The following is a 27,897-nucleotide window of genomic DNA, read 5'->3' on the forward strand; positions in this document are numbered from 1 at the left end:
TCATTTTATTCCCATTGAAAAATATGGTGATACTGTATAATGAAATATTGAGAAGGTAATGAACTGAAATTACCTCTAACTGCCTCTTTCTCACCATGAAATGTAAAGTACATTATTATTTTTATTTATGCTAGTTATTATTTTTATTATCACAGGTAAAATGGGTTAAGTCTCTATTTCTCACTTCATTAACTTTAGGTAGCAAATATTTGGCCCCTACTGGCTTCTGAGGAAATATAGATAACTCACCATCATCTCATCTATAGCTTTTGTCATTTATATCATTATTTTACATTATTATAGTGTGCTGTGATATTCATCTGAAAAACAAACAATTCTGATGTTTTTCATGATTTGATTTCAGATACCGAGTACACAGACGGACAATGGCTAGACATAAATCAATATATATATTGATCCATATTCTGCATCAATCAGTGATCAGCCTAAAATCAAGCCATTATCCACATTAACCAGCCGATAAGCCAAATTATGTATAAATCAGGTTACAGGATACCAGGTGTATATTTCTACTGAAATTCATAAAATCCTAATATTATCTTTATATTAATTAGCCTAAAATGGACCAATTAACTTCTATCACTCATTCCAACTTAATACCAACAAGAGAAAGTTATAAAAAAAAACCCTCCAGAATTAATGAATTAGTGAATGAATACGTATATGTGTGTATGTGTGTATAAAACTTGAAATATTTTAAAAAATGCGAAGGATCGCGATGTAATTGTCAGGATGAAAGTATCGGAGGTGCTGACACTCCATGCTCAGAGGCTGAGGCTTCCTGGGTGAAGCTGCAGCATCCTGCACGGGGATTGTTCCAGACCCAGCTGCCTCTTCCTGTTCAACTCTGTGCTACTGTGCCTGGAAAAGCGGCAGAGGGTGGCCCACGTCTGAGGGTCCGTGAACCAATCTGGGAGGCCTAGCAGAAGCTTCAGGCACCAGATATGTAACTGTCTTTCAAACAAAAGTAAATACATCTTTTAAAAACATTTAAAAATCTTGTTCTGAAACCTTTAATAAGATGCTCCCATTACTTGGCCAGAACAACATTTACCTTTATCAAACACGGCTACCTATTTAACCCAATTTCCCTAATTAGCCCGATTTTTATATTGTCAGGGCCCCAGGAATTTTCAGAATCTGCTATTAACCAAGATTACTATGATGATATATATTTGAAATACTTGTATTTTTTTTGTGTGAAATATCCTTTCATACCAGGAAGAAATGTAGCAGAAAGATCATCTCAGAGGATTTAAAAAAAAATGTTTTTATTTGAAGATGACACAGTGGTATTGCAACTAATCCTCCACCTGAGGCAACAGCATTGTATATGGTTACTGGTTCTAACTTTGGTTGTTCCAGCTCCATGCCTGAGGCTTGGGAAAGCAGCCAAAGATGACTCGAGTCCTTGGGACCTTGCATCCAAGTGGCCTCTCATCAGCTTAGCTCCTGCCATTGTGGCCATCTGGAGAGAAAAGCAGCAGGTGGAAGATCTCCCTCACTATCTCTCCTCTCTGTAAAGTCTGCCTTTCAAATATAAATAAAATCTTCAAAAGACATAAAATATTTTTATTTACATAAAGTGAATACATTCCATATATTGTACTACACAGACTGAGGCACAAAACAGGAAAACAGGAAAAAAAAAAATAGAAGTCCACACCGAAATATGAAAAAAATGTGTAATATTCATAGATTAATAGATTTATGTCAAAATGATCATACTAGCAAAAGGAACTTACAAATGCAATATGATCCCAATGAAAATACCTAAAACATTCATATCAGAACTAAGAAATATGATGCAAACATTCACATGAAAACATAAGAGATCCCCAGGTAGATAAACAATCTTGAACAACAAAGCGAAGTTGGAAGCATCACAGTACTAGACCTCAAGATGTGCTCCAAGGCAGCTGTAATCAAAACAGCCTGGTACAAGCACAGAAACAGAGACAGATGGAACAGAACAGAAACCTCAGAAATCAACCCACACATCTACCACCAACTAATCTTTGCCACAAAAGCTCAGATCAGTCTCTGCAAAGAGGGCAGTATATTAAAAGAACAGCACTGGGAAAACTGAATTTCAACACACAGAGATACGAAAGATGACAACTACCATACACCTCATACAAAGATCAACTCTAAATGGATCGAGGATCATTATCTATGACCTGACACAATCAAAATACTACCATGAAACTTTGGGGGCACTCTCCAAGATATAAGCATAGTCAAAGACTTTTTGGAAAAGACCCCAAAAGCACAGACAACTAAAGCAAAAGTAAACAGATGGGATAGCATGCGTCTAAGAAGCTTCTGCACTGCAAAGGGAACAGTCAACAGAGGAAGGAGGCAGCTGACAGAAGAAAACATCTTCAAATTATGTATCTGATAGAGGATTCATATTCGGGATTTATAAAGAGTTTGTGGAACAAGCAATTCAGGACATGTCTTCTCCTTTTTCCAAGGATGAAATCCAAATGGCCAACAGTCTATGGAAAATGTTCAGCTCACTAGTTATCAGGAGAATGCAACAAACAAACAAATAAACAAAAAAAACCCATAATGATGGTTCACCTGAGTATCACATAGAACGAGTATCATTTAGAAATCAGAAATCAATAAATGCAGGTAAGATATGGATATTACGAACCCTAATCCACTCTGGGTGGGAATGTGAACTAGTGCATTCATTAAGGAAGATAGGATGGAAACTCTTCATATATTTGAAAATCTCAAATATGAACCACCCATTCCACTGCTTTAAATTCATCAAATGAAATAAGCCTAAGAGAGTGACTGTATTTCCATGCTAAACCAGTTCAACTCACAAATGCTAAGATATTGAATCAACCCAGATGTTCATCTACTGATGGATTTATGTCTGATCATTGAACTATCTCATCCTTGGAAAACAAAATTTGTAAAAATGTTTGTCATTATTCCTTTTATTCATACTATGTTTACTACCTATCTTGAGATATGTGCCTGGGTATGCACAATACTGAGACTATATGTGCATGCAACTATTTGTAGTGCAATAACTTTAAGAAAAAACATGCTTGCTCATGTTTATTCAATGGTTTATGCGATTCAATAAATTGAATTTTATTTTATAGCTGATTCCTCAGCATCTCTATTTGCTATTTATGAATATTCAAGTTAAAATTCTCCAATTTGCAAGACAGAAAAACACAAAGCATCTGGAAGGGATCCATTGTTTCACATTTTGAAAAGAACATGCATGCAAGTATAACATCAAACAAAGTAACTGACCATCCAAACAATCATTGTCACAGTAGGCACTTTGCATGTTGTAAGACAAATATCTTACAGCCAGAATATTACGTTTATTTTGAAAAAGGCATCTCTTACATTAGGAGATATTCTAAGTCTCAAATTCAAATTTGCAAAAACGTTCCATCAGCACCATGGAAATTTAACCAATTATATTTTTTTAGCCACTAGTAATGCAAATGCAACTCCTGCCCTGTCAAAGCTGAGTGGCTTGCTTTGTCTTCCTATTTCCTACAGCGGGGACTGTCCATACAGAAATAATTCTTTGGTGAATATATTGCTTAAAAACTGTATGAATTATGTCCAGCTTTTGAGGGAGAATGGGTCCATTCCAGAATTTTTTTTTCTTTCCTAATGCAATTTGGCTAGTGCTAATAGATGATTTCAAGTCTAAAATTTATTTAAAAAGTCAATGTAAAAGCCAAGGAATCAGAATGATATCAAGTGCAAGTGGTCCTTCTTAAAGTTACTCGAAAAAAGCTAAACATCCTTAAGCAAATAAACAAATCAGTACAAAAAAGCAATAAGAAATTTTGAGCAGACATCAGAGCAATGCTTTTCTGAAAATAAAGACACTGCCTTTGTATAAAACATTTCTTTCAAATACAACTGCAGGTAAATATGCTCATCATACATTTATAAGTGTACTGATCTCGCCACGTTTGTGAGAAAATCGAATTAAAAGACAGCTTTGTCATCAACATATTTACTATACATTTTTGCTACACTCTCACATATAATGAATATATTAGCCAATGTCATTCTTCCAGTAAGAAAATTATGATGACACCTTAACACAAAATGTGAAGACAAATTCCTTAAGTCTTTGTCACAAACACTTCTAGTTTATGCGTATACCTTGTGAAATGTTGTCCTTGGACTAAGTGAGAGCAGTTGATAGAGGGAGAGGTTAGGGCCTTGAGACCATTTAGCGCAGGCCAAGCAGCAGATTGATGGCGGATACCCACCACTGTGCATGAGTGTGACCATCCATCTTATTACCTGAAGAGCCACAGCTCTGGATAACTACAACTCAGCGTGTGACTCAGAAGATGAATAGCCCAACCCACAGAACGGTGAGCCCAGAAAATGTCAACTGTTTGGGACCACTAGGTTATGAGATTGATTTGTTTCAACACCAAGGCTGGCACTAAGAATAGATATGAGAAGAAAAAGAATGTTATGGAACTTGACATGTTTTGTCCAGTTGACAATTCAGCCCCCAGTCAGATGTGTGTCCTGACATGCACGCCAAAGTACCATGCAAAATCGTGGTGTGGATCTCACTGTATTGAAATGATGTCATTTGTAAAAGAAGGCCCCAGGGCACTGATGTTAAAAGGGCTTCTAGATTTTTGGCACATGTCCAGGCTGATGCTCCTGGGACGTGTGAGAGGAGTACGGTCCGCATCCCAAGAAGCAGGGCAATAAAGTCAACACAGCTGCTACCTGCTCCTGTTGCTCCGCGACCAAGAATACAGATGCAAATAGAACAGGCGTGCGACTTTAGGGATTAGAAGGCGAAAATGAAATCAGAAAGTGGAGATATTTTAATATCTCTTTGAGGACTAGCGGCTTTGTGGACTTATGGATCATTCAATAAACATTTCTTCAAGACTGAGTTCAAGAGTTTCTTTAACCACCAAGTTTGTAAATCACATTTTCGTAATTCAGGTAAAAGGTTCTCTTTTCAATGGCTTTTTAAGGGCTTTTAAGTGTTATTTAGCAGTAGGAATATTTTGTTTTGATGATGTACAGAAGTGACTAAGACTCATACGTTTTCACATGGAGATGCTTCTTTAAAAATAAAGAAGTTGTGTGACCTGCATGGTAGGACAGTGGCTAAAGTCCTCGCCTTGCACATGCATCAGGATCCCGTGTAGGCACTGGTTCTTGTCCCTGCTGTCCTGCATCCCATCCAGTTCCCTGCTTGTGGCCTGGGAGGATAGTCAAGGTCAGCACAAAAGCTCTGGTGGCTGCAACTGACAGGGAGACCCGGAAGAGTTTCAAGGCTCCTGGCCCCTGGCTTCAGATCAGGTCAGCTCCTGCGGCTGCAGTCACTTGGGGATTGAACCAGCAGATGGAAGATCTGCGTCTCTCCTTCTCTCTGTAAATCTGCCTCCCCAATGAAAATAAATAAATCTTAAACAAATGAGTTGTGAAGTTTATTTTCAGTGAAATTGAGTTTAAAATCTGATAGGACTTTCTTTCAAGCAATTTGTAGACATAAAGCATTTTCTACTAAGTTTAGAACAATTGCCAAGAAAGAAATCTAATTGAAAATTTTTTTATATATCTGTTTTAAAAACATAACACATTTTCTTTGCTTTATTATAAAAAAGGAATTACTGATGCACACATTTAAGCCCATTTATAGCTTTTTATTGCTAATGTGTTTTTGCAAGACTGGTAAATGTCTTAGTCACCTAATGTCCCTTTCTTTGTGAAAAACAGTATTATTGTTTACAAATATACTTACACTCCTCTTTTCTTGTACAATACCGTACGTTCACCTGACTGCTGATTTCAAAGGCAGGTGTAATTCCATGTGATCGTTTCTCTGTGTGCTGGTGATATTAATCTTTCTTATATTTTCAAGTCTCAGTTTTTGAAAACTTGTACACAGTGCCATTACAGAAAATATTCTGACAGTCTAGAAGACTTGCACATTTAACAAGGGAAAACTACCATAGAACAATTGGCAGAACATGTTATGATCAACACTGACAATATAATAGACTTTATAAAGGGCAAACATCACAAATGTGCATTTGCGAATGGGCCAATCCAGGTTACATGTGTCCTCAGAAATATTAGAAAAATATAAAAAATCATTCTGTCAATATACAATCATCCTCTAGAAACTGATCAAACATTTAGTTACTTCATTATGATTTTAACTCAGCAAGTACTCAGAGTAATTCATGTGGTCTTCAACATAAGGCTCTGGAGGCTGGTGTGACGGCATCGGTAAGAGAGTCCGCGACTAGATATTTAATGAATATATTCTCCAACTCATGCTTCTACTTTGAATTTTGTTTTTCATTCTTTGAACTTGATTGTTCCCCGGGGCAGTGATTCTCAATTGAGAGCCTCTTCCCTCAGAGGGCGTTTGGCAACATCTACCGACATTACAGCTGAGTGGTAGCGAGAGGGATGCTAGAGGAGCTGCTGGATAGAGGCCAAGCATGTTGCTAAACATCCTACTGTGCCCAGGGCAGCTCCTCATAGCAAAGGATCATCCAGCCCAAAAATGTCATGCAGAAAATCTGAAAAACCTCTCCTAGAGCGATATGATTCCCCAAGTCACAGTTGAAATGGCATCACATGAATCAGAGATAAAAGAAAACACAGTTCAAAATAAATTCAGTTGATTTCTGCATCTTTCTTCTTAAAACATCCAGAAAAGAGCAAGCTTTGTTTGTTGAATATTACTCACTGACAGGACATATTCAGCTATGTTATGCACTTTCCTCATTGTTAATATAGCACAGAGATTACTGCACATGGCTCCTCAACCATTGCTTAGCTCGGTCAATACACAAGAAACAATGATCTGATAAAATCCTGCAAACCCAGACGCCCTAGTTCTGCCTTCCTTGCGTTCTCACACAGTGCTTTCAAAAGCTTTTTAGGAAATCTATTCTTTGTTGCCTCCCCTGAGCACATACGTGTGTTCACACACAGAGAGCACACCCCTAACTGGAGTAGTGTCCATCATTGTGTCTTGCACACAGAATGTCTGTGTTTGTAAATGCAGGTTTTGTAGACATGCTCTAATACACTACGGTAATTTGATTAAAGATAACTTGGCTAACCCACACAAGGGACCCTCTATCCAGCTTTAGGGTTCCAATATGAGCCTATCACACATCTTATTCAAAATTTGCGTAACTGCAGTCCACTCAAGGTAGTGGACTTATCATCTTATGAGCAGCCACTCCTAGCAATTATTACATAAAAATGCCTTCATTCTCTCCAAAAAGGTTTTGGTGGGCAAAAAGAGACACTTTCATTTATGTGTTTACTTTTTAAATGATTGATGATTCAAAGCTCACTTAATGAATTTACAGCCAGAAATAATAATCTCATCAGGCAGGGTGAGCAAAATTCTGTTATCTTCTCGCAGTGTTTCTAGTCTTTAGCATTAGAAATCAGTGTAAATATAAATTAAGGACTCTTCTGGTTAAAAGAAATACATTTTGCTGTTATATAATTTGATTTATAAATTGATTAAAACATGTTTGCATAGATCTTCATAGAAAAAATACATTTGATCATGTCTGATAAAGCAAGAATCCGCCAGTTAAGGTAATCTCTTTACTCAATGGGTGCCTGTGTTTCTTCCAGATATTTCCCATGTGCAAAATGGATCAGTGATGGAAGTTCTCTTTATCTCTCTCCTTCTCCCCCTCTCTCTGACTTTCACATAAAAGATAAAGCTTAAAAAATGTAAAGAAAACATTGCACCTTTGTCATGACTTTTCCGAGTATTTGACATCTACATGTTTTAATCTTTGCTTACTTAAATTCATGCTGTTTCCCCTTGGTAATTGGAAACATCAAACCCTTCAGTGATAACACTTCTATTGTGTATTTTCTTACTATTTACTTTGTTCTTCAGCTGGTGAAAGATACCTCATGCCTTGGAACATGGCACAGCTGCTTTCCCACCTCAACTCCGCTCAGGATTTGAATTCATCTGGTCCTGTGTGCACTACCTTATCCAATTACCTGTATGTTCACATTACCTGCCCTTTGCATGGGGACTCAAACCTGCCTGCACCTTGTCCATCATGGCTTTGCAACATTGTCTCTGCTGTATACTCTGCCTTGCCAGATGGATTTTTTTTTTAAGACTCTGAATAAATGGTTGCTTCATACTACCTGCGCCTTGCAAGCAGCAAATAAAGAAAATGGCCATGGCTAAGATAAATGTTGTAGCTGTGGTGTTTTCAGAAATAACAATCTGGGATGACTTCCCACATCCCACAGTTTCAGATTTTGGTACATCCCATCCTAGATAAAGCCAGCTGAGGTCGGTGAGGAATGCCCTAGGCAGAAATGAAATCTCTTCATAATATCAGAGGGAAAGTTGAATGCTGGTTAAGTAGCTAACAGTGCATGTGGCAAAGGGGCACGTCCTATGCTATGTGCCTATCACACAGGTGTTAGATGCAGATAGTCCCACAGAGCTGGCAGAACACTAATTGCCCTACATCAGCAGATTTTCTCACTCTCAGGATTACAGAACTCCTATAAATTTCCCCAACCTTGGACATCATACCCTGAAATACCTTGCAGTGAAGAACTGGCCAGTTTTTTCTATAAAAAGCAACATAGTGTATATTTTCAACAGCATGAGGCATATAGCTTTCATCCCAACTATCCAACTCGACCATGACAAATTCAAAATCACCAAAATGCTTAGATGAAGCTGCTGTCTGTATATTAGAAATGTTTTTAAAATCAGCATGTAATATTTGTCTTCCCTACTACAGGCTGCTAATTTTTAACTTGCATTATTAATAGTAATACATTTCTAATATTAGAGTTAATGAAACTATTACTTTCCAAAGATACAATATAAAATTCGTTTCCCCCTTTGACACATCTCTTATACACTCATATCACAAGGTATATGATACGTTATTAGGATGGCTTTTCAGTATTTCTCTTCTCAAAATAATGAGGATAAACACACACACTTAAATTCAACCACAAATAGCACTAAATTTTCCAACATGCCCTTCTATAGATTTCCATAAATTTATACTTTTAGTAGAATCTTATCTGATAAAATAGTACCTCAGAGAGATCATGATTTTCCTTATCTCCATTATTTTCTAATATTATTTTTTTTTCCTCCAACCATGGTTAGCTCAGCAAGAGAAGCTCAGAGTACCAGCTAGTCCTCCATCCTCCAAGTCCTGTCCCAGGCCTCAATTAGGAAGCTGATGGAAGTTTGAATTTGTTCCCTAAGTCCTCAAACTACAGCCCTTACTTTGGAAGTTCTCTTACATGTCACAATTCACACATAAGATGCATATTGAACATTATTAGAAATTTAAAAATACCCATTTATGGATAGATCTTCATTTACACATACCTGTTTCTGGACTCATTGTTGCTAACTCATTTCTTCACATAATTTTCCACTACTTTGGATCTTTAACCTGATTAATTTAAATTGTTTTCTCAAGCTTTGTGCTGTTAGGTAAGTGGATGATATACTTTCTAGATTGTTCTTCCAATATTTCTTTTACACAGAAAATGGATCCACACTGACTGAGCAAATGATCTGAAGTTTCAGACTTTACTTTGTAGGATTTGCTTTTTATTATTTCTTTTCAGAACTGCAAAAATTTGTCAAGGTATCTTTTTATATTCAGGCTTTCTAAATTTTGTCAGGATTAGCATAATTTTAATTGGGATTCCGGTAGCCATTTCATGAATTCAGAGACTAAAAATTGGTAAATTCAGTGTATTGACCTCAAAAGAAAAACACCATTGCTTTTCCTGCCTGCTCACTGCTGCTCACAGGGATTAGATAGGACTCACTGGCAATATCTTTCAGCATTCGCGCTCAGTTTCTTATCTTTCTCCACAGTCCATATTTCTCAGTTTTGCTCTATGATTTCAATAATTTTTACCCATCTGTTATGTTCTGAATAGAAGGAAAATCATTTTGGTCAGCTCACTGACTATCCACACCTTCAATCCATATACTGATATGATAATTATTGGTTTATTTGTTATAAAAAAGGGGGGATTGATATAGATAAATCTGCGTTGTCCTGAAAGAGGCATTTTGTTATGACTACTTCACAGTCAGTCACTGTCCTTCTCCATGATGGCTGCTGTGCTTGTTTTTCTCCATCCGACACCTTGCCCAGTGCGCGTACCGTGATCCTCCCTGTGCTCCATGGGCCCACCAGGATTTGCAGTACTGAGCTCTTTAATTCTTTCACCACTCTCCTAAGAGACCAATAAGCCTGGGTATATGGAGCGCTACTCGCAGGCCCTTGGAGCCTGATCTCTGTAGTCCGAAGGGAGCCCTTTTGCAGCTGCATTCTCCCCCTGAGACTAGCTGAGAAATCTCTCTTGCTTAACTGCTTCCCCAAAAGCTTTCCCAGGAGCAGCTGCCTGGTTCAGGAGAACTAGAAAGGCCTGGCGTTCGGGAGTCGGAAGAGAAAGAAGTTACAACACTCTATGTATACATTCGAATTCACAGAAGGATTTGATTGTGGCTTACAGTAACTTTTTAAAGATTTTGTTTTTCTGAAAAACAGCATTTCAGAGAAAGAGACATCTATCTGCTGGTTTACTCTCCAAGTGGCTGCAATGACTTAAGGATGGGACACACCAAAACCAGGAAGCTGAACCTCCAAGTAGGTCTCACATGTGGGTGCAGGGACACAAACATTTGGCCCAAATCAGCTACTGTCTGAGGAACATTAGCAGGGAATTGGATCAGAAGTCAAGTACCCAGGTTTCTATCTGGCATCCACAAAGGATTCCAGTCTTGCAAGCAATGGCTACACCTACTGTATCATGGCTTTTGCCTTTACAGTAACTTTAATATAAAATAATATTAATATAAAAGCAGCAAAATTTCATACACAAAATTCTTAGTGAGAAAGAATGTCTAATGAACTCAAACATATGAAAATCAAACATTGTTTTAATTATATTAAGAAATGCATCTATACGGTGACAACTACATGAAGTGTGAGTGTCTGGCTATGCCGGCAGGTTCTTGCCTGACGCAATCCATCCCACGGCAGAGTGGCTGGCTGTCTCCTTCAGCTCTGCTCTGTTAGTTCTCTCCTGATTCGTATCCTGACACAAAACAGGTAAAGACTGCAGGAGCAGAGTCCCAGACACCCGCATGGGGACATGGATGAAGTGCCATCTTCCAGCTTTGGGTGCATGTGGCCGGGGCTGCCGCAGGTCTTTGGTAGTAAACTAGCAAATCAGATACTCATACATTCTCTCTTCCCTCCTCTCTCTCTGCTTCTCTAAATCTCTTTGTATTTACAATAAACAAAATATAAGTTTTCTTTTACAATAAAGCAGCTAGACCACAAAAATCTCAGAGTGGTAGAAAGCCACAGATCATCTGATCTGTGAATCACAAACTGGCTCATTTTTTTTTCTTTTAGATTGATAATCATCTTTGAATTCAGGTGAACCAGAAGTTAATTTCTTCTTGGTCAATTTCAAATGAATTTTAAAAACTGTTTATGTTAGTTTGTATATTTAAATATGGTTTTCAAAATGATTCACAGAATAATTTTAAGTTTCAAAATAAGCAAGGTATCTAGAAAATTAGAAAGATTTATAAATTTTTATTGATTAATATGGAAATTATTTGTTCCAAATGCTGTAATAATTTAGACTAAAATGCAAGCTTAAAGACATGTGGGTAAAGATTTCAGACATTTTGAATCTTTTTTTTTTCAATGCAACATGTCGCATTCAATGTGTTGACATGCACTTTACAATATGTGTAACTTTAATTATTGAAGAACTATACACATTGCAAGATCTGCAGGTATTTCCCCACGTTCTATTTTTCCCTTGAGATTAAATCATACTAACACTTACTTGTCCTAGAATTAATTGCAATGAATAAAACTGTTAGATTCAATACTCAGAATTTTTTTTGCAATAGGAAATCACTAAGATACTTGGAAACATCTCCAGATTCAATCATGAAAAAAGGACAAAAAAAGTCCCTTAAAGGATATGTCAACTCCCCAAGAGTAAAAATGAGCTTTCCTTACCCATCTCTGACATCTCAGGCACAGTGACAATGTACGGGCCGTCTGTGAACTTGGGAGCGTTGTCATTGATGTCTTGCACTTTGATAATGAACTCAGATTCAGGCTCCAGGGGTTTGTTTGTCCTTCTGTCAATAGCTTGCGCGTGAAGCACGTAGTGTGTCTTCTGCTCTCTGTCCAAACTTTTTGTGGAGTGGATGTCACCCGTGGTATCATCAATAATGAAAATGGTCCCAGCACCTTCTCCAGTAAGGATGTACTTGACCGACCCATCACCTTTGTCAGAATTGGAATGCAGCTGGAAAGATATAAAAATTTAGCATGTAATTATGTTCTAACTCCAGATCCTTCTATGCCTATAAATGTTTCTGGGAAATTCCATGAAACCTGCAGCAGTAACTTGAATTTATTTATTTATATTACAAAATCAGATATACAGAGAGAAGAGAGACTGAGAGGAAGATCTTTCATCCTTTGATTCACTCCCCAAGTGACCACAACAGCTGGAGTTGAGTTAATTTGAAGCCAGGAGCCAGGAGCCTCTTCTGGGTCTCTCACATATTTCAGGGTCCCACAGGTTTTGGGCCGTCCTCAACTGCTTTCCCAGGCCACAGCAGGGGGGTGGATGGGAAGTGGAACTGCTGCAATTAAAACCGGAACCCATATAAGATCCTGGCGCAAGTGAGGTGAAGACTTTAGCCACTAAGCTACCATGCCGGGCCCATAAACTAACTTTTGAGTATTAGCTTGAATATGATAAAAATCAGTCAGCATCTATAAAATTTCAAATCATGAACTAGAATAGAATCTTTTTTTTTTTGCCTCTGCTACAGAACATAGTTGTATTTCAAAAGTGGGAACTGTGTTTTTTCATTTCTAAGACTAACCAAGTTCAATTGCATCTTCTATAGTAATCCATATATTTAATTTCTTGGTCCATTGAAGTTGCTGCAACTTGATTTTTTTTCTTGATTTTCACAAATTTATCAAATAATTCCTACAACTGCTTAAATAAGACTAACAATAAAACTTACAAAATTTCTCTCTCACACTATGTGGTTCTTATTAGAGTTTTGATCTTTTAAAACTAAGCTCAAAATAGTAGTGATAGAATTTGTTAGTAAATGCATCTCCTTTTTAAATCAATTCAAATACACTAATAAGATTTTATTTATTGGGTTAAATAATAAAATACCCTTTGAAAAGTCATTAGAAAAGTCATAATTAAATAGAGAAATAATCAGACATTTATATTAGGGTAAAACAGGTCGTTTCTGTCACCTCAACATCCATCAATGCTCTTAAGCTCTCTGTAGTGCATATGTGACACTCTGCTGCAACTTAAAACTTAAAACATCAGAACTCAACTGAATTGCTCGTGGGCTCCAGCACTGCACCTGTCGCTGGGAGGAAGCGCAGTCCTTTATGACCTCACAACGTGTGTTTGCAGAATTGCCTCTCCTGTGGGATGATCTGAGCAGCAACCCTCCAGGAGGAATCTTTTTGGTCACATAACTTCAACTACTCACCTCTTCCTCATTTCCAACTCAAAAATGTTGAAACAAAATGTAGCCCTGTTCACACAGTATTTCAGTTTTCTTGTCATCAAACATGCACATGTTAAAGGTTTATTTTAAAGTCTTTGAATACGTAGAAGATGGTTGACAAGGTAGAATATTGAAAGAGACAATACAATAGGAGGATAGAATTTTTTTAAAATAAGGACAAGTGAAACAAAAGTGATGGTACATCAGGAATAATTATAGTACCTACTTCAAAATACAAAATACATAGTAACAGGGACAAAATGAAAATCACACAGCAAGATTCAATACAGAAAATCATTCTAAAATAATTTCTTCTGTTCTTACTGATATAAAGATTTAGAATGAAATGGAATGAGACACCTGAATGAATTCATAAAAAGGGTAGTAATATGTTTTTATACACTTCTTGACAATCATGTTAATACCTAGAAGAAAATATTTATCATTTATAAAGTAGATAATCAGCTACAAAATATTAACAGAATAACCTATTTTATGTATTCCTCAATCCATCACTGGAATAATGATGCAGAGTGACATGTTCATTTAACTGATATTTTTAAGCCTCTTCCTAGACCACTTACCATGAACCTTGCAAAAGATGAGATGAGATCAAAATCACATTTTCTTGGGGCAGGCACTTTTGGCATCCATATGGGAGCTAGTTCTAGTCCCAGCTGCTCTATTTCTTATCCAGTTCTATGCTTATGGCCTGGGGAAACAGCAGAGGATGGACCAAGGCGTTGGAACCCTGCACCTGTATCTGGCAGGCCCTAAGGAGGCTGCTGTCTTCCAGCTGCCAACCAGCCCAGTTCTAACCTTTGCAGGCGCTTGAAGAGTGAACCAGCAGATAGAAGATCTGTCTCTCTCCCTCTCTCTGTAACTCTGGCTGTTACTTTCTTTCTTTTTATTTTTAATCAGTCTGACTTTCAGTTAATTAATCATCTACAAAGAATACATTGTTTTATGCTGTATGAACATTATAATTCTATATTATAAAATTGTAACCATTAACATATTTTTAAATTGCTAATGCCTTCTAGAAACTAACTTCAGAAAGATACGAAATGGTAGTAATTGACTCAACTTCTAGACATAGGAGGAAAATTTTTTTTTAGCGGAACTAGTTTTATATCACGTAATTTTGGATTAAAAGTCCATAAAATATGTTTATAAGCTGGTCATTTTCAGCTTTTGTAATAAAATATGCAATGCTGGGTACTTAATGAAAGAGAAGAATGCTCAACTAGCCTATAATGTTGGCAGGAGTAAACCCAGTATTGGGCAGACCCATGACTTCAGTCTCTAATGAAGTCTCGCTTGCTTCGGTGACATCACAAGAGAGAAGCAGAGATAAAAACGGCTAACTGCCCAAGGGGTCAAGCGAATGAGGTAACCTACGAGGTAATCCACTGGAAAACACTGCAATTAATCCATGCTGCAAGAGCAGCATTAATCTTTTCTATTTTCCTCCCCTAAGACTCCACCCCCTTAAAGGTCCCATCATCTCTTCATATCGACAGTGAGGCTGAAGGCTCTAACGCATGGCCTGTTGAAAAGTGCAGACCACATTTAAACCATAGCATAAGTAGATGAGGAATAAAAGTACAGGAAAGAAATAGTAAGGTTGTCAGCCTATGGCATACTAAAATATGCATACACTATATACCATGTGTAAGAAATTCAGATAAAATAAAAATGCAATAGTGTTGTATGTCTTTAGATTCAAAGGCTTGAGCCTGGTCCAACATTCACAACATTTTTCACAAATAGTAAATCCTTAATTATAAATTTTTCAGAAGTTATGATTCATCTGAATATATTCTAATACACATAATAAATCACTAAAAATATGCTTCAGAAGTTATAACTAAACTGAATATAAATTACAATGAGATGAATGAATTGCACCTCTATTATATGTGTTTTGTTGTATAACATTAGCAAATGCTATGCCAAAATAATTATGAAAATGTTTGTTGATAATATTCACATTGTGTGATTCAATAATATAAATGATTACCTTATTAATTCCTTAATCACTTACTGGACTAGTTGAAATGGTTAGATGCCATGTAACACTAATGAGAAACCATTGTAGTAGCAATCACCAATTGCTTAATGGGTTTCGTATTATACAGATACCCTTTCATAAAGCAGCAAATTATCCATTAATGGATCCTGTCTCCTGTACATTATCCATTTCCAAATACGTAGTGCCACATGTGTTATCCACTGTGTATACACTGTGTAGTAAGTGGGTCTTCAGGCTTAGGAGGAGCATGTATTTCACACAATGTTTTGCAAAGCAAGCAATACAAAGGAATGATCGTGTAAAATGAGTGATTACTAATCATAGGAGTGCAGGCAAAATACTGTGGCTAAAACGCTCTTGGAGACAATCAAGACAGACAGACAAGCATGAAGAACTGTCATCTTTGAGTGTAGGCGACAATGGACTACTATATGGAAAGGGCAGAGGCTGCAGCATGAACATTGGGTTATTCTGTATATAGATAACTTTCTTACATAACAGTTGATGAAAACACTAGCTGTAATCTAATGACTACGTCAATTATAGCATAGAGGTGCTCACAGTGGTTTACGTTGAAATACGGGTAAAAGTCAGTTTCACTCGTACCCAATAAACTAGTCCAATAGGCAGTTCTGTGTTAGGAAGCGGTGGTAATTCTTATCAAAACTTTCAGGAGTAGAAACATATTCACAGAGTCTTGGTATTTCAGAATAGGTTATGCGTTCATTCCGAAGGTAAGATGTTCTATTTCCATAAAGCAAGAAGGTCGTTTTGTGCTCTTAATCACACAATAGTGCTAACCATTCTCTAGAGAACCAAAATGTAAAAAGGAGACGGGAAAGAAAGAAAGTGTATTCATTGAATAAAGCAGAAAGAACACTTCTCTGGCATCACTTTAATAAATTATCTCTTTCTTAATGTTAAGAAATAACCTATGACATTTAAGAAGCTAATGTGAATCGCCTGAGTTAACCCTGGAAAACAATTTATTCACTCTGAACAGCATTAGGATCAGGACCAGAAATTTAAAGCTTTTACTCAAAGGCAAAGTTCTTCACTAAGATAATATTCTATTCCTTGGGGAAGATTAACTTTAAGAGGTTATAACTATGGCGACATATCCATTTTAAAGTTGCCTTCAGTTAGGACTTCAAGATATGTTAAAAAGATAGGTCATTGACTTAAAAGTATCACGTTAGGCTGCATAAATTATATATTCTTCTATGAAGAAATGTATTTTATAAAAAGAAATATATTTTAAATATTCCATTGAAAGATAGAAATAAAGGTTGAAATATTACGTCGCAATTTATTCATAATTATTCCCAGTGCTTTTTACATGTTAATAATTTAATTTGACCTAACATTTTAATAGATTTATTTATTTTTATTGGAAAGTCAGATATACAGAGAGGAGGAGAGACAGAGAGAAAGATCTTCCGTCCATTGATTCACTCCCCAAGTGATCGCAACTTCCGGACCTGAACAAATCTGAAGCCAGGAACCTGGAATCTCTTCCGGTTCTCCCACGCAGGTGCAGGGTCATAAGGCTTTGGGCCATCCTCAACTGCTTTTCCAGGCCACTAAGCAGGGAGGTAGATGGGAAACAGGACCACCAGGATTAGAACCAGCACTCACAGAGGATCCTGGCACTTGCAAGGTGAGTACTCCAGCCACTAGGCTACCGCACCTGACCCTTAATCTAATCTATAAAATAAATAAATAAATAAACAAAATTCCATAAAAACTCTAGGAAACTCTGTTTCCATGCATTCAAAATTCCAATGGCTTTGAACCAAAATTTCAGTTTTGCAGTGAATCAATGACTCCTTCATGTTCTCCAATTTGGTCATTTTTTTAAAACATCGTTGCATCTGGTTTTATATGTTTACCCCAACATTGCACGCTTTGTGTTGGGTGGACAAGTACATTGTCCCAACATGTCAGAATTCCACACCAAAAAAGCACAGCGGAAAAGTGTGCATCCTCAAGTATTGAATACCCAGACACAGACTTGCTAACAGTGCTAGTGCCTAAGGGACAGACACATTATCCCATCAGCTGTGCTGTGCCAGTCTGGCAAAGCCCACAAAAGCTGAGACTATATTAAGCCAAGGCAAAGAACTTGGGAGATCAGTTAAGACCTCCCCCCCCCCCGCCATGGTGGAAGGGCTTCGATCTTAAGCCATTGCAAATTTATCTATGGGTGTCTGCTGGCACAAAGTTGGCACAGGAGCCAGAACTGAGAATCAAGTGCAGCCTTTTGCAATGTGCGATACAGGCATCTTAACTCTTCAGCTAACTGGCGACTCCGGGATCAGTGATTGTGCAGAAACATGAATCATGGAAGCGTCGGTGGGCAGACTCTGGTCGGCAGCTGGAGGAATCAGCCCCGAGGAGTTCCATCCCTGGTATTTATATCATTCTTCAACCCTCTCTTCTTGAGTCTGGGTGGAACACAGTGACTCCTAATAATAAGATACAAGTAAGGGGATGTCACCTTGAAAAATAGGGTATAAAAAGATATTGATGTGCATTGTGCTTGCTGGCTCTTATCATCTGTCATTCTCTGTAGCTCACTTCTTGCTCCAGGAGTCATCCCTCCCAGGAAAGCAAGCATCACTGCAGGTGAAACCCTAAGGAGGGGCTCACGTGACAAGCAACTGATGTCTCCAGCCAAAGCCTGCATGGGCCTGAGGCTTATCAAAGCACACTTGAGTGATCTGGGAAGGGAATTTTCTGCAATATTGAGCTCTGAAGTGATTGTAGCCCCAGCTGACACCTCGATCACAGATTTGTGAAGGCCCCTAAACCAGAGTTCCCCTCTAGACCACGGCTGGATTCTGAACTCAACCAAACAGCGACAAAACAGGTTCAACGTTTCAAACAGCCATGCATTACTGATGCAAAAGATGATGCCTCTAAGGAGCACTGATGAATTAGTAAGACAAATGCATAAGAAACACATCTACTGTGCTACTATTCCTATAACTACGTTGGGCACAGAAAGCTAAGCCATAATCATAGAAGTCAAGCTGGTGGTGGCTAAGCACAGGAGTGTAAGTGACCAGCAATGTACTCTAGACTGTTTGGGGTGTTTTCGGGAGTTTTCACCTGTGTTCGAACTACACAATTACAAAAACACAAATAAAATATGTCACTAATCTCCAAAAGACAAGTTTCTCGTTTCTTGTGATTTGTGGTAATATATGGACTCAAGAAAAATTACAATGTACATGACTGAAATTGACATATTAGGATTTGTTAGTTATAGCTGTTGCGAATATTCTTGAAGAAGAGTTTTCTCCTACTGTTTATTGATTTCTGCACTTACCAGAGTGTCATGAGTGTGGTCATGAAGGGTATTAGAAGTATGTTATTCAAATTTTAAAAGAAAAATAAAGGAGGAGAAAGGTTGGGAGGTGAGAGACATAAGTACCAAGTGTCATTATGCTTTAGTACCTATGTATATTACACACATGAAATCTGTTTCCTTTTTACTAAAAAACATAAACCCGCTATTCCTAATTGAGGATGAAGTCTTATGTTTGAGGATACAATCGTTTCTCACTATAAAATGAAAAAGAAGAAAAATATGCAAAAAATCTTGCTCTATAAGCTTGGAGAAAAACATAAACCTTCAAGACAGGGATTTTCCACATGTTTGTTCATATTCTGCACTCTCAATTCTATCCGTGTGAAGCACTGATAGACACTTTTATTATAATGTTGATATACTTTTGTTTTCTCAAAAATCTACAGTCCCAAATTTAATTGATTAACATCAAGAACAAATGTTGGTGTAAAAGCTGCTGAATGTCCCTCTTTACTGACTACCAAGACAAATTTAAATTAAAGCAACCCCATATTAAGTTTGCATTGACAATAGGCCCTCTCTTAAAAAAAAATGAATCTGTGGTTGAATCACAGATCTTAATGGCTTACATGTAGAATTCTCAATGTAATAAACCTAAGGGGTAACTGAAACTCCATGAAGTAAAATCAGTTAAGAACCAGCACACCACAAGTGTTATACATCAAAAGTAATAAAGGACACCCTGATTTAGCAATATTTACTTATTGGAAAGGCAGAACAACACAGAGCCAGGGAAAGCACACACGGCAACAGAGACAGTTGCCATTCACTGGCTCACTTCCCACATGCCCACACCAGCAGGAGTGAGCCAGCCTGAAGCCAGTAACCAGAAACTTCATCTCGCTCTCTCACACAGATGGCAGGAGCCCAAGAACTTGGACCACCTTCCACTGCCTCCCAGGCACTGCTGGGGGGAAGCTAGATCAGAAATGGATTAACTGACCATAAGCCAGCACTGTAATAGAGGATGTCTGTGTCCAAGCAGCAGCTTCACGCACTGCAGCAAACACCCACTCCAAGGGAGAGGGCTTAACACAGAAGATAATGTAAATGAAAACGATAGTTACATTAAAATTCAGTTTTCAGCATACATAACTCAGGAGATCTCTATAACTGACAGAAAAGTGACATCTCAGGAAATATATGAGCCAAAAAGCTAAAATATTTCATTTATCATAATTAAAGCTAAAGAACATGTAGGAGGATTTAATACATTTTCAAAAACTTGGAACGATCAATGCTTATGGAAGGAATAGTAAGTACACGCACCCTAGACACACATAAACAACATGCGTACCCACAAAATCAACACGGCAGTAAGGATAGAAACAAGGGCAGGACTTCCTGCAGTTTTATACGCCATTTCCTGAACATAGGAGATGCTGGCGCTTTTTGTTATTTTCATTTTGTTTTTGCTTTTTAAGATGTGGTCACTTACTTGAAAGTTGGAGTTACAGCTGCAGAACGAGAGGGAGCAACAGACAGAGGCTTTCCTTCAGCTGGTTTGGAGCCCAGGTGAGGTCAAGCTGAAGCTAGAGGTAGGAACTTTTTCCAGGTGTCCCGCAAGAGTTGCAGGGGCTCAATCCCTTGTCTCTCCTGCTGTTTTCCCCCAGGCTCTTACAAGTGAGCTGCTTTGGAAGGGAGTCAACCAGGATAGGAACTGGCACCCACAAGTGATGTTAGTGTCACAGGAGGTGTTCTTACTTAATACATCACAATGCCAGTCCCATGTTTAGGGCTGTATCATTCTAAGAAACATTCTAAGAATGGTCTTCCAGATTCCTGCAAACAATATGAGATTGAAGAAGGAAGAGTGATAAGAAAGTTAAGTAGAAAAAAGTGCAAGATTCGGAGATTAAGACTGGACCCACAAACCATCGATGCTGGTCTGGATTATCCAGTGTGACAGGCTGGCAACTATTGTAGGCTGCACGTGTATTTCCCCATTCAAAATGCTTATGTTGAACATGTTATTTATTTAAAACAGAGTTCTAGTTTTACGTTATTATTACGCTCAGCTAATTCCCGCAACCTGGTTCTTTACCGTGAGCCGAAAACACCAGATGCAGCGAGGTATCTTAGCAGGTTTATTCCAGCAGGGCAGGAACAGGACGGGGTGGTGGGAGAGCAGCAGGAAAAGGGGAAGATGGAGACACCTGGGACCCCTTTATGTTCAGGTGAGCTTGCAAGGTGTGGGGTCTGGATTGGGAGAGAGTGAGGACAGGCCCAAGGGAATTGGTGCCTACAGGTGAATGCCTAGGGATGATTGGTGAGTGGGCGGGGTAGGAGGTTGGGGGTGGGAGTCTCAGGTGAAATGCCAGGTTTCATCTGATTGGTGGACGACTGGACCTGTGCGAATTTCGTGAGCTCTGAGGAAGGGGAAATGGCACCAGGTCCAGCGTGGGGTATTCGAATAACTCCTTACAGAACACATTATCCCCTATCTGATGTCACTATGATGTATTGGGTGGGGCCCTTGGGATTTGATTATATCATCAGTAGAGCCCTCATAAATAGGACAAACACCCCTGGATTATGGAGATTCCATCTAGCAAGCAACTATTCTCCACTGCCATCATAGAATAAAAAAGCACACAGTCTAACTCAGAAGGGGGCCCTCCATAGAACACAACAGTGATGCCAGTCTGATCACAGATCTCTAGCCTTCAGAGCACTAAGACGTGTCTTATGCATAAACCAATCAGTGTATCTTCTTGTAGTTTAAATTGGCTACAGGAATAATCCAGAGCTGCAAAGGAAGATGCTGCGGATCTGGTTGAAAATACCAGTCAATGGGAAAGCCCATAGCCAGAAGTGGGTCCAGACCAAATTGGAAAAACAGGGGCATTCTCATGACAACCTATCGTGAAGATGAGCATGCTTGGGATGACCAGGAGACTGGCTCATTATAGGAAGAGGATGGAGTAGATGTGATCCAGAAACAGGGACATCCTCCTATTACCAACTGAGGCATAAGCAGAGTCCACAGAACAAGGTAAGGCCTAGGGCAACACTGCCAAGATAGCGAAATCTAGGGGCTGGTGCTGTGACAGAGCAGGTAAAGCCACTGCTTTGCTGCACCAGCATGTCACTTGGGCACAGGTTTGAGGCCCTGTTGCTCTGTTTCTTATCCAGCACCCTGCAAGCGCACTTAGGGAAACAGCAGAGAATGGCCCGAGATCTTGAATCCCTGTACCCACTGAGAGACCAAGAAAAAGCCTCTTGCTCCTGGCTTGGAAATGCCCCCAGCCCCAGCCGCTGCTGCCATTTAAAGAGGAAACCAGTGACAGGGATGGAACATTCCCCCTCTGTCACTCTGTTTCTCACTTTTTAACTCTGCATTTCAAATCAATTAGTTTAAAAAAAAGGAAAAAGAAAATCTAAGCATATCTTTACCACCAAACTACAAAACACAAGGAAAGGCAGACCTCCTCCGTGAGAACAAATTTGAAATACAACAGATTCTGATCACCACAACTGCAGATGTACAGGCTAAAGAATAGTTACATGACACACAAAAATAATGTGAGAAATAGGGGGTGCAATTACAAAGATGCTCAAATAATAAGAGCCCATCAAGAATGAAACAGACATTAAAAAAACAATACCATCTGCAAATGGGTATATTATGTGAATCAAAATTTGACCAGATAGATTAAGCAGTGAATCTGACACAGTAAAAGGGATGAGAATGGAGTGAAAAATGGGGATGACAATAAGTAGGATCAAAGGAAAGTAAAATCAAGCTTTATTGTGAACCTTTCTCTAAAGCAGATCCTAGCCCCAGCCATCACTACAACATCACACATATTTCAGATCTGAGGAAACACTGTGCTTATACAGAGGACAATGGATTCTTGTTAGATTAGGAACAGCAAAGAGAAAGGCAAGGAAGTGGTAGAGATCTCTTCCTTCTCTGGATAAATTATATGATCACAGGTGCTCTGCCTCAGGAAAAAAAGATGGCTGAAAAAGGGATAGACAGAGAGACAGACAATCCGATCAAGAGAGCAAGCGAGGAAAGATATTCAGGTACAAGGACAACATTACTGTCAAACGGTACATTAAAATGGTGGAATAAAAGAAAGATGAAGAGCAGCATGTATTATCTGAGGACTCTCAGAAAACAATTATATACACAATAGATAAATCTTAAAAACATTATATCTACAAAAACATGGAAATTTTTATAATGTATTTTTATGTCACCATTCTGTCAAACCTGACAAGATATCTAAGGTCTTTACCAGCTCCTCTGCTTCCAGCATCAAAGTTCAACACTTTTCCCAGAGTAATGGACATCTGAGTCAGGTCGAATGAGCAAAAGCTACTGCTGCATAATTTAAAGAACAGAAGGAGGGTAACCTGAAGAAACAGACCCTAAGCTCCTACAGGATCAATTAAACACTAGTGATGGTCTCTGGTTGCCATGTGATACGGCATACTAAGCTGAAGACTGCACTATTGGTCCCCCATATCTTTATGCTGTCTGCCAATGCATGTGTCAGACGTACAAATATGGGTTTCCAGTTCTGGCTCCTGGATTTGGAATGGCCTAGATGTGGGTGGCTCTTAGGGTCATCTGGAGATGACTTAAAAGATGGACAATCTCTCTAGAATTCTCACGCTGCCTCTTTAGTTTTCAAATAAGTAGATTTTGAAAAAGTAATCTAATTGTTTATGTCACTGCATTCTTTATAAACAGCAGTCTGAGTCATCCATCCACATGTCACATTATCATTCACAATTCAAAAAGGTATTCATCAATTTGCTGCATGTAGTTGACATAAAAACGCATCTGCTGCACTGTCTTGACCCTAATCGCATAAAAAATATCTTATTTCTGTGTCAGCAAGAAGTAACACAACCCTTATTTTACTAGCATTTCTCATAACACCTTTTTCCATTCCTTGTTCGTCAAAAATATCTCATCTTCACAAACTATTTTTGTGTTTTGCATTATATTCTTCTGTTTATCCTCTATATTATTTTCCAGATCCATTTAAAGGTACACATTTAGTTTAAAAAGAAAAAGAAAACATACTTTATATTGGAAATCCTTTACACTGTTTCTAGATTCTTTTTTTCTGATTTTATCTAATCTATAGAACAGCAAAACATCACAACCTGTTACATGCTGACTCTGTTTTCATTTCTGTCTCAGTACCTTCCCTGAGCCTGCAATGATTTTTCCCTCAAAAGATAGAAACTCACTAGAGACAAAACCTATTAACTTTTCCTCCAGTAGATTTACTGTAATTTTATCCTGCCTTTGACTTTAATATGCCCACCATTTTTAAATTTTAATAAAGTTTCATAATATTAAGAAATAGTTTACAGTTATAAATTACATTCATATTAGCTTTGGAAAAAGCCAAATACAAACGCTAACGTCACACTAAAAATGTTACACTTTTGAGTTCAAGAGGATCCCTGTGGCACATGCCCTAATACATTACCCCTGATCACCTGATAATTCACAGACATAAATGCTTTCTGAGATGCTATTTTGTGGCATAGTGGTAAAGCCACTGCCTGTTATATAGGCATCATATGTGAGTGACAATTTGATTCTATGATCATCCACTTCCTATCTAGCTCCCTGGCTTTTGTCCTGGGGCAAGCAAGCAAGCAGCAGCAGATGGTCCAACTCTTTGAACACCTGCTATTCAGTGCGAAACTCAGGTGGAGCTCCGGATTCCTGGCTTCAGCCTTGCTTAGCCCTTAATTGCTGCCAACTGAGGAGCGAAACAGTAGAAGGATTTTTTTTGTCCCTTTCTCTCACTCTGTAATTGTTCAAATAAACACTTTTAAAATGTTCACAGAAGAAAAACACACACAAATACATTTTTCAATAAATCTATTATGTGTTCATATTGATATATTCTGGTTATGGGGAATTCAATGCAAAGAATGCAAATATCCTTGGTTCTTGTTTTGCACAAAGAAATAGTTTCGATGTGGGCAAATTCAGTGAGTGAAGTGAAATTCACTGAGTCAGAAAACTTCTTGTGTGGCTTGGGGAAGAGGGTCCCAAGAGAAGAAAGACTCAAGCAAATGAAGTGGTGTCTTAGAAGCATATAGTTTTTCTGGAAGGGAGAATAAAAAGATCAGTAGAGGGTAGGGAGGAAACTCAACAAAAGTCAGACATGTGTAATCCTATCGAGCTCGCTCAAAACAAACCCAACAGGTGGATGTGACCAGAAAGTTTTCATTCTCATGGTCAACTGAAACATCGGGCAGCACGTCCTTGCTTTCTAGCGACGAAGCTGGACACTGGGGTCAAGCACAGTCATAGGGATCATAAGCACTTCGCTTTCTTTCAGAAATTTCCTTATGATTTTGTGATAAAACTGGACATCCAGGCAAGTGGGAAGGGCCCCACCTAACTGCCTAGTTGTTAGATACTTTGCCTCTCCAAGGAGCAGAATAGGAGAGAAGCAAAATAGTACGCTATACTTTTTGAAAGGGACATCCACTCCCTTTTGTTTTTCATTTTATCAGGAGCTGTGGGCAAACTTTCTATCATCCCATTTACTTAAATTTCTATTATCAACTTAAAGTTGAAAATAGAAGCATTATCATTTGACTCATTATGCATCAGGGCCAAAAGATAAACTAATAGTTCTCAAATAAAATATGTATCATTCATTTGCATTACTCAGCTGCGGGGGCAACACATCAGAGTAATATTAGAGGTCCTTAATCATGGCAAAATCTCTTCAAGGACTTCAGGGCACTTATATTTATCTATACTGTGATTTATAACTCATTTTCTCTCTCTTTGCTTCATTTCCGTCCCCTGCAGACTGAGAATTGCAACAAATATTACTGTCCCATCAATGTGCTGGGACAAGCACCACTCCTAATTACACAGCATTCTTCTAGTTCTAATACAGCTCCACACAGAAGGGGCATCCTAAATCTGTCTGCTTTTTTGGCCAATAATCACTCACTTTGTCAGGAAAGCTCTTCAGGACTAAACCTGACTCCGCGGAGCTTGCCAGCAGAAACAATGGATCAATATTGGTTGAGATAAAATATTTAATTTCTCCAAATGTCTCTGTACCCTTGAGACTAATTTAGTACACTGTGTAGCCGGAGACTTTGAAGATGGCATTTGGTTCTCAGATGTGAAATGCATTTGAATGAAAGTTGCTGCTCTAAGCTGCATTAACTTTGTTTCTACCTAACATGAACAAATTCTGATCAACACTTGTTGCTGATTTGTGTGTCACAGTTATAAGTTAATCTGCACTCTCATCTGTAACATGAAGGCAGATTTAGCAGTGGCAAAAGAACATGAACTTGACAGTGTGGTAGGTTTGGCTAATGGAGTCATTCTGCTGTTTATTCAGAAGGCACACTTGGATAAAAACTTGTAAAGAAGATGTACTTAGAGCTATGGATGCAAAATGAATGGGTCAGAGAGAAAAACATGGTGAAGCATATAAGTTAGTGAAAGGTTTACCTCTTCTGAAACATCAAGAATGGGGTGGGGGGGAATCACAAAGCTTGCTCTAAAAGAATCGTTCCTTACAGTAAGCCAGAAGTGGTTGTGGTTGCTTTGACCTAACACCCTCACTCCCAACAGCAAGGCTGCCTCATGAAGTCAGTCTTCACTACTTCCTCCGTCACTGCGCCATGCCAGGTGTGGTTCGGTCATCTCAGTGCCTCTCCATGCATTCCTTTGAGTCTGCTATGACTGAATACCATGGAACAGGTAATTTACAAGTGACAAGTTCCTGCAGTTCTGGATCCTGGGGACTCTAAAACTGAGAGCTGCGTCCCATGACAACCAGCTGATCTCACTCCCATGTTAGCACAGAACAACAGAACATCATCTGTGAAACAAAGCTAGTTAGTCAGAAATAGCTGGCTTTAGAAAAAAAAAAAAAAAAAAAAAGCTCTTTCAATGATAACCCGACATCAATCCACAAAAGGCTCGATACACTGATGATGACAAAATTGTCATGACCCAAAAACCTCCTAAAAGGTCTACCTGCCCTCTGCTCTTAGCACCTCACTGTGGGTAAGATATGAAACCTAAGTTTTTCTGGGAACATTTAAGCCACAGCATCCTTCTCCAACCCTCTCCACTAATTTTAGGTCTATCTCATTGGTTGGGACCAGGCATAAGTTGTATCATCTCATTTACATGTACATGAGAATATGTGACTATCTTAATATGATGTCATGAACTCAAGGACTAGCTACCACCTGGCTCCATTTTCCTGCTAATGGGCGAAGGGCACCCTGGAGCAGCAAGGGGCAGGTGATGGCTCAAGCAGATTGGTCACTCCCAATCATGGAGGAGATCAAATTGAGTTTCAGGATACTGAATTAAGCTTACTCAAAAATCTAACTGCTGTGCACATTAGCGGATGAAGTAGCAGACAGGTTTCTCTACGAAGTTCAAGGCCAAATCTCGGAGCCAGAATTTCTATCCAGGTCTTTTAAACAAAAGACCGAGAACCAAGCATCCGTGTCATCCTGTGGTACCTTCCAGGGTTTACCAAGAGGCTAGATTTTAACAAAATATTTTCTGTGGTTCTTTGTGTTTGCTATTTCAGGCTATTTATTTCCAGATGAATAAATGATAAGATCATATCTTAGTACCCATACCTGTAACAATTCAATAAAATCAATGAAACCAAAAACAAAAATGGATGGATTATGAGCTGAACTGGATCTAAGAACATGCAACCAAACCTAAAACCTAAACAACAATTATGAGACTTACATTTTAAACAAGGAGACAAAACAAATACAGTCAGCAAGGACAGAGAGCACAAATCAGAACAAAACAAGCATGAGGCAAAATGA

General features: G+C 38.5%; 1 protein-coding gene across 1 annotated transcript in view; it reads right to left on the reverse strand.

Moving 5' to 3' along the window:
- Nucleotides 1-27,897, reverse strand: part of CDH18 (cadherin 18) — a 153,369-nt gene that overhangs the window by 109,424 nt on the left and 16,048 nt on the right. The window contains exon 2 of the mRNA XM_040977651.1: nt 12,117-12,411. Within this exon, the coding sequence (XP_040833585.1) occupies nt 12,117-12,411 (295 nt within the window). The remainder of the gene's footprint in view (nt 1-12,116; nt 12,412-27,897) is intronic.

This window comes from Ochotona curzoniae, unplaced genomic scaffold, assembly GCF_017591425.1.
Source record: "Ochotona curzoniae isolate NIBS_2020 unplaced genomic scaffold, NIBS_Ocur_1.0 contig_2754, whole genome shotgun sequence".
Lineage (NCBI taxonomy): Eukaryota > Metazoa > Chordata > Mammalia > Lagomorpha > Ochotonidae > Ochotona > Ochotona curzoniae.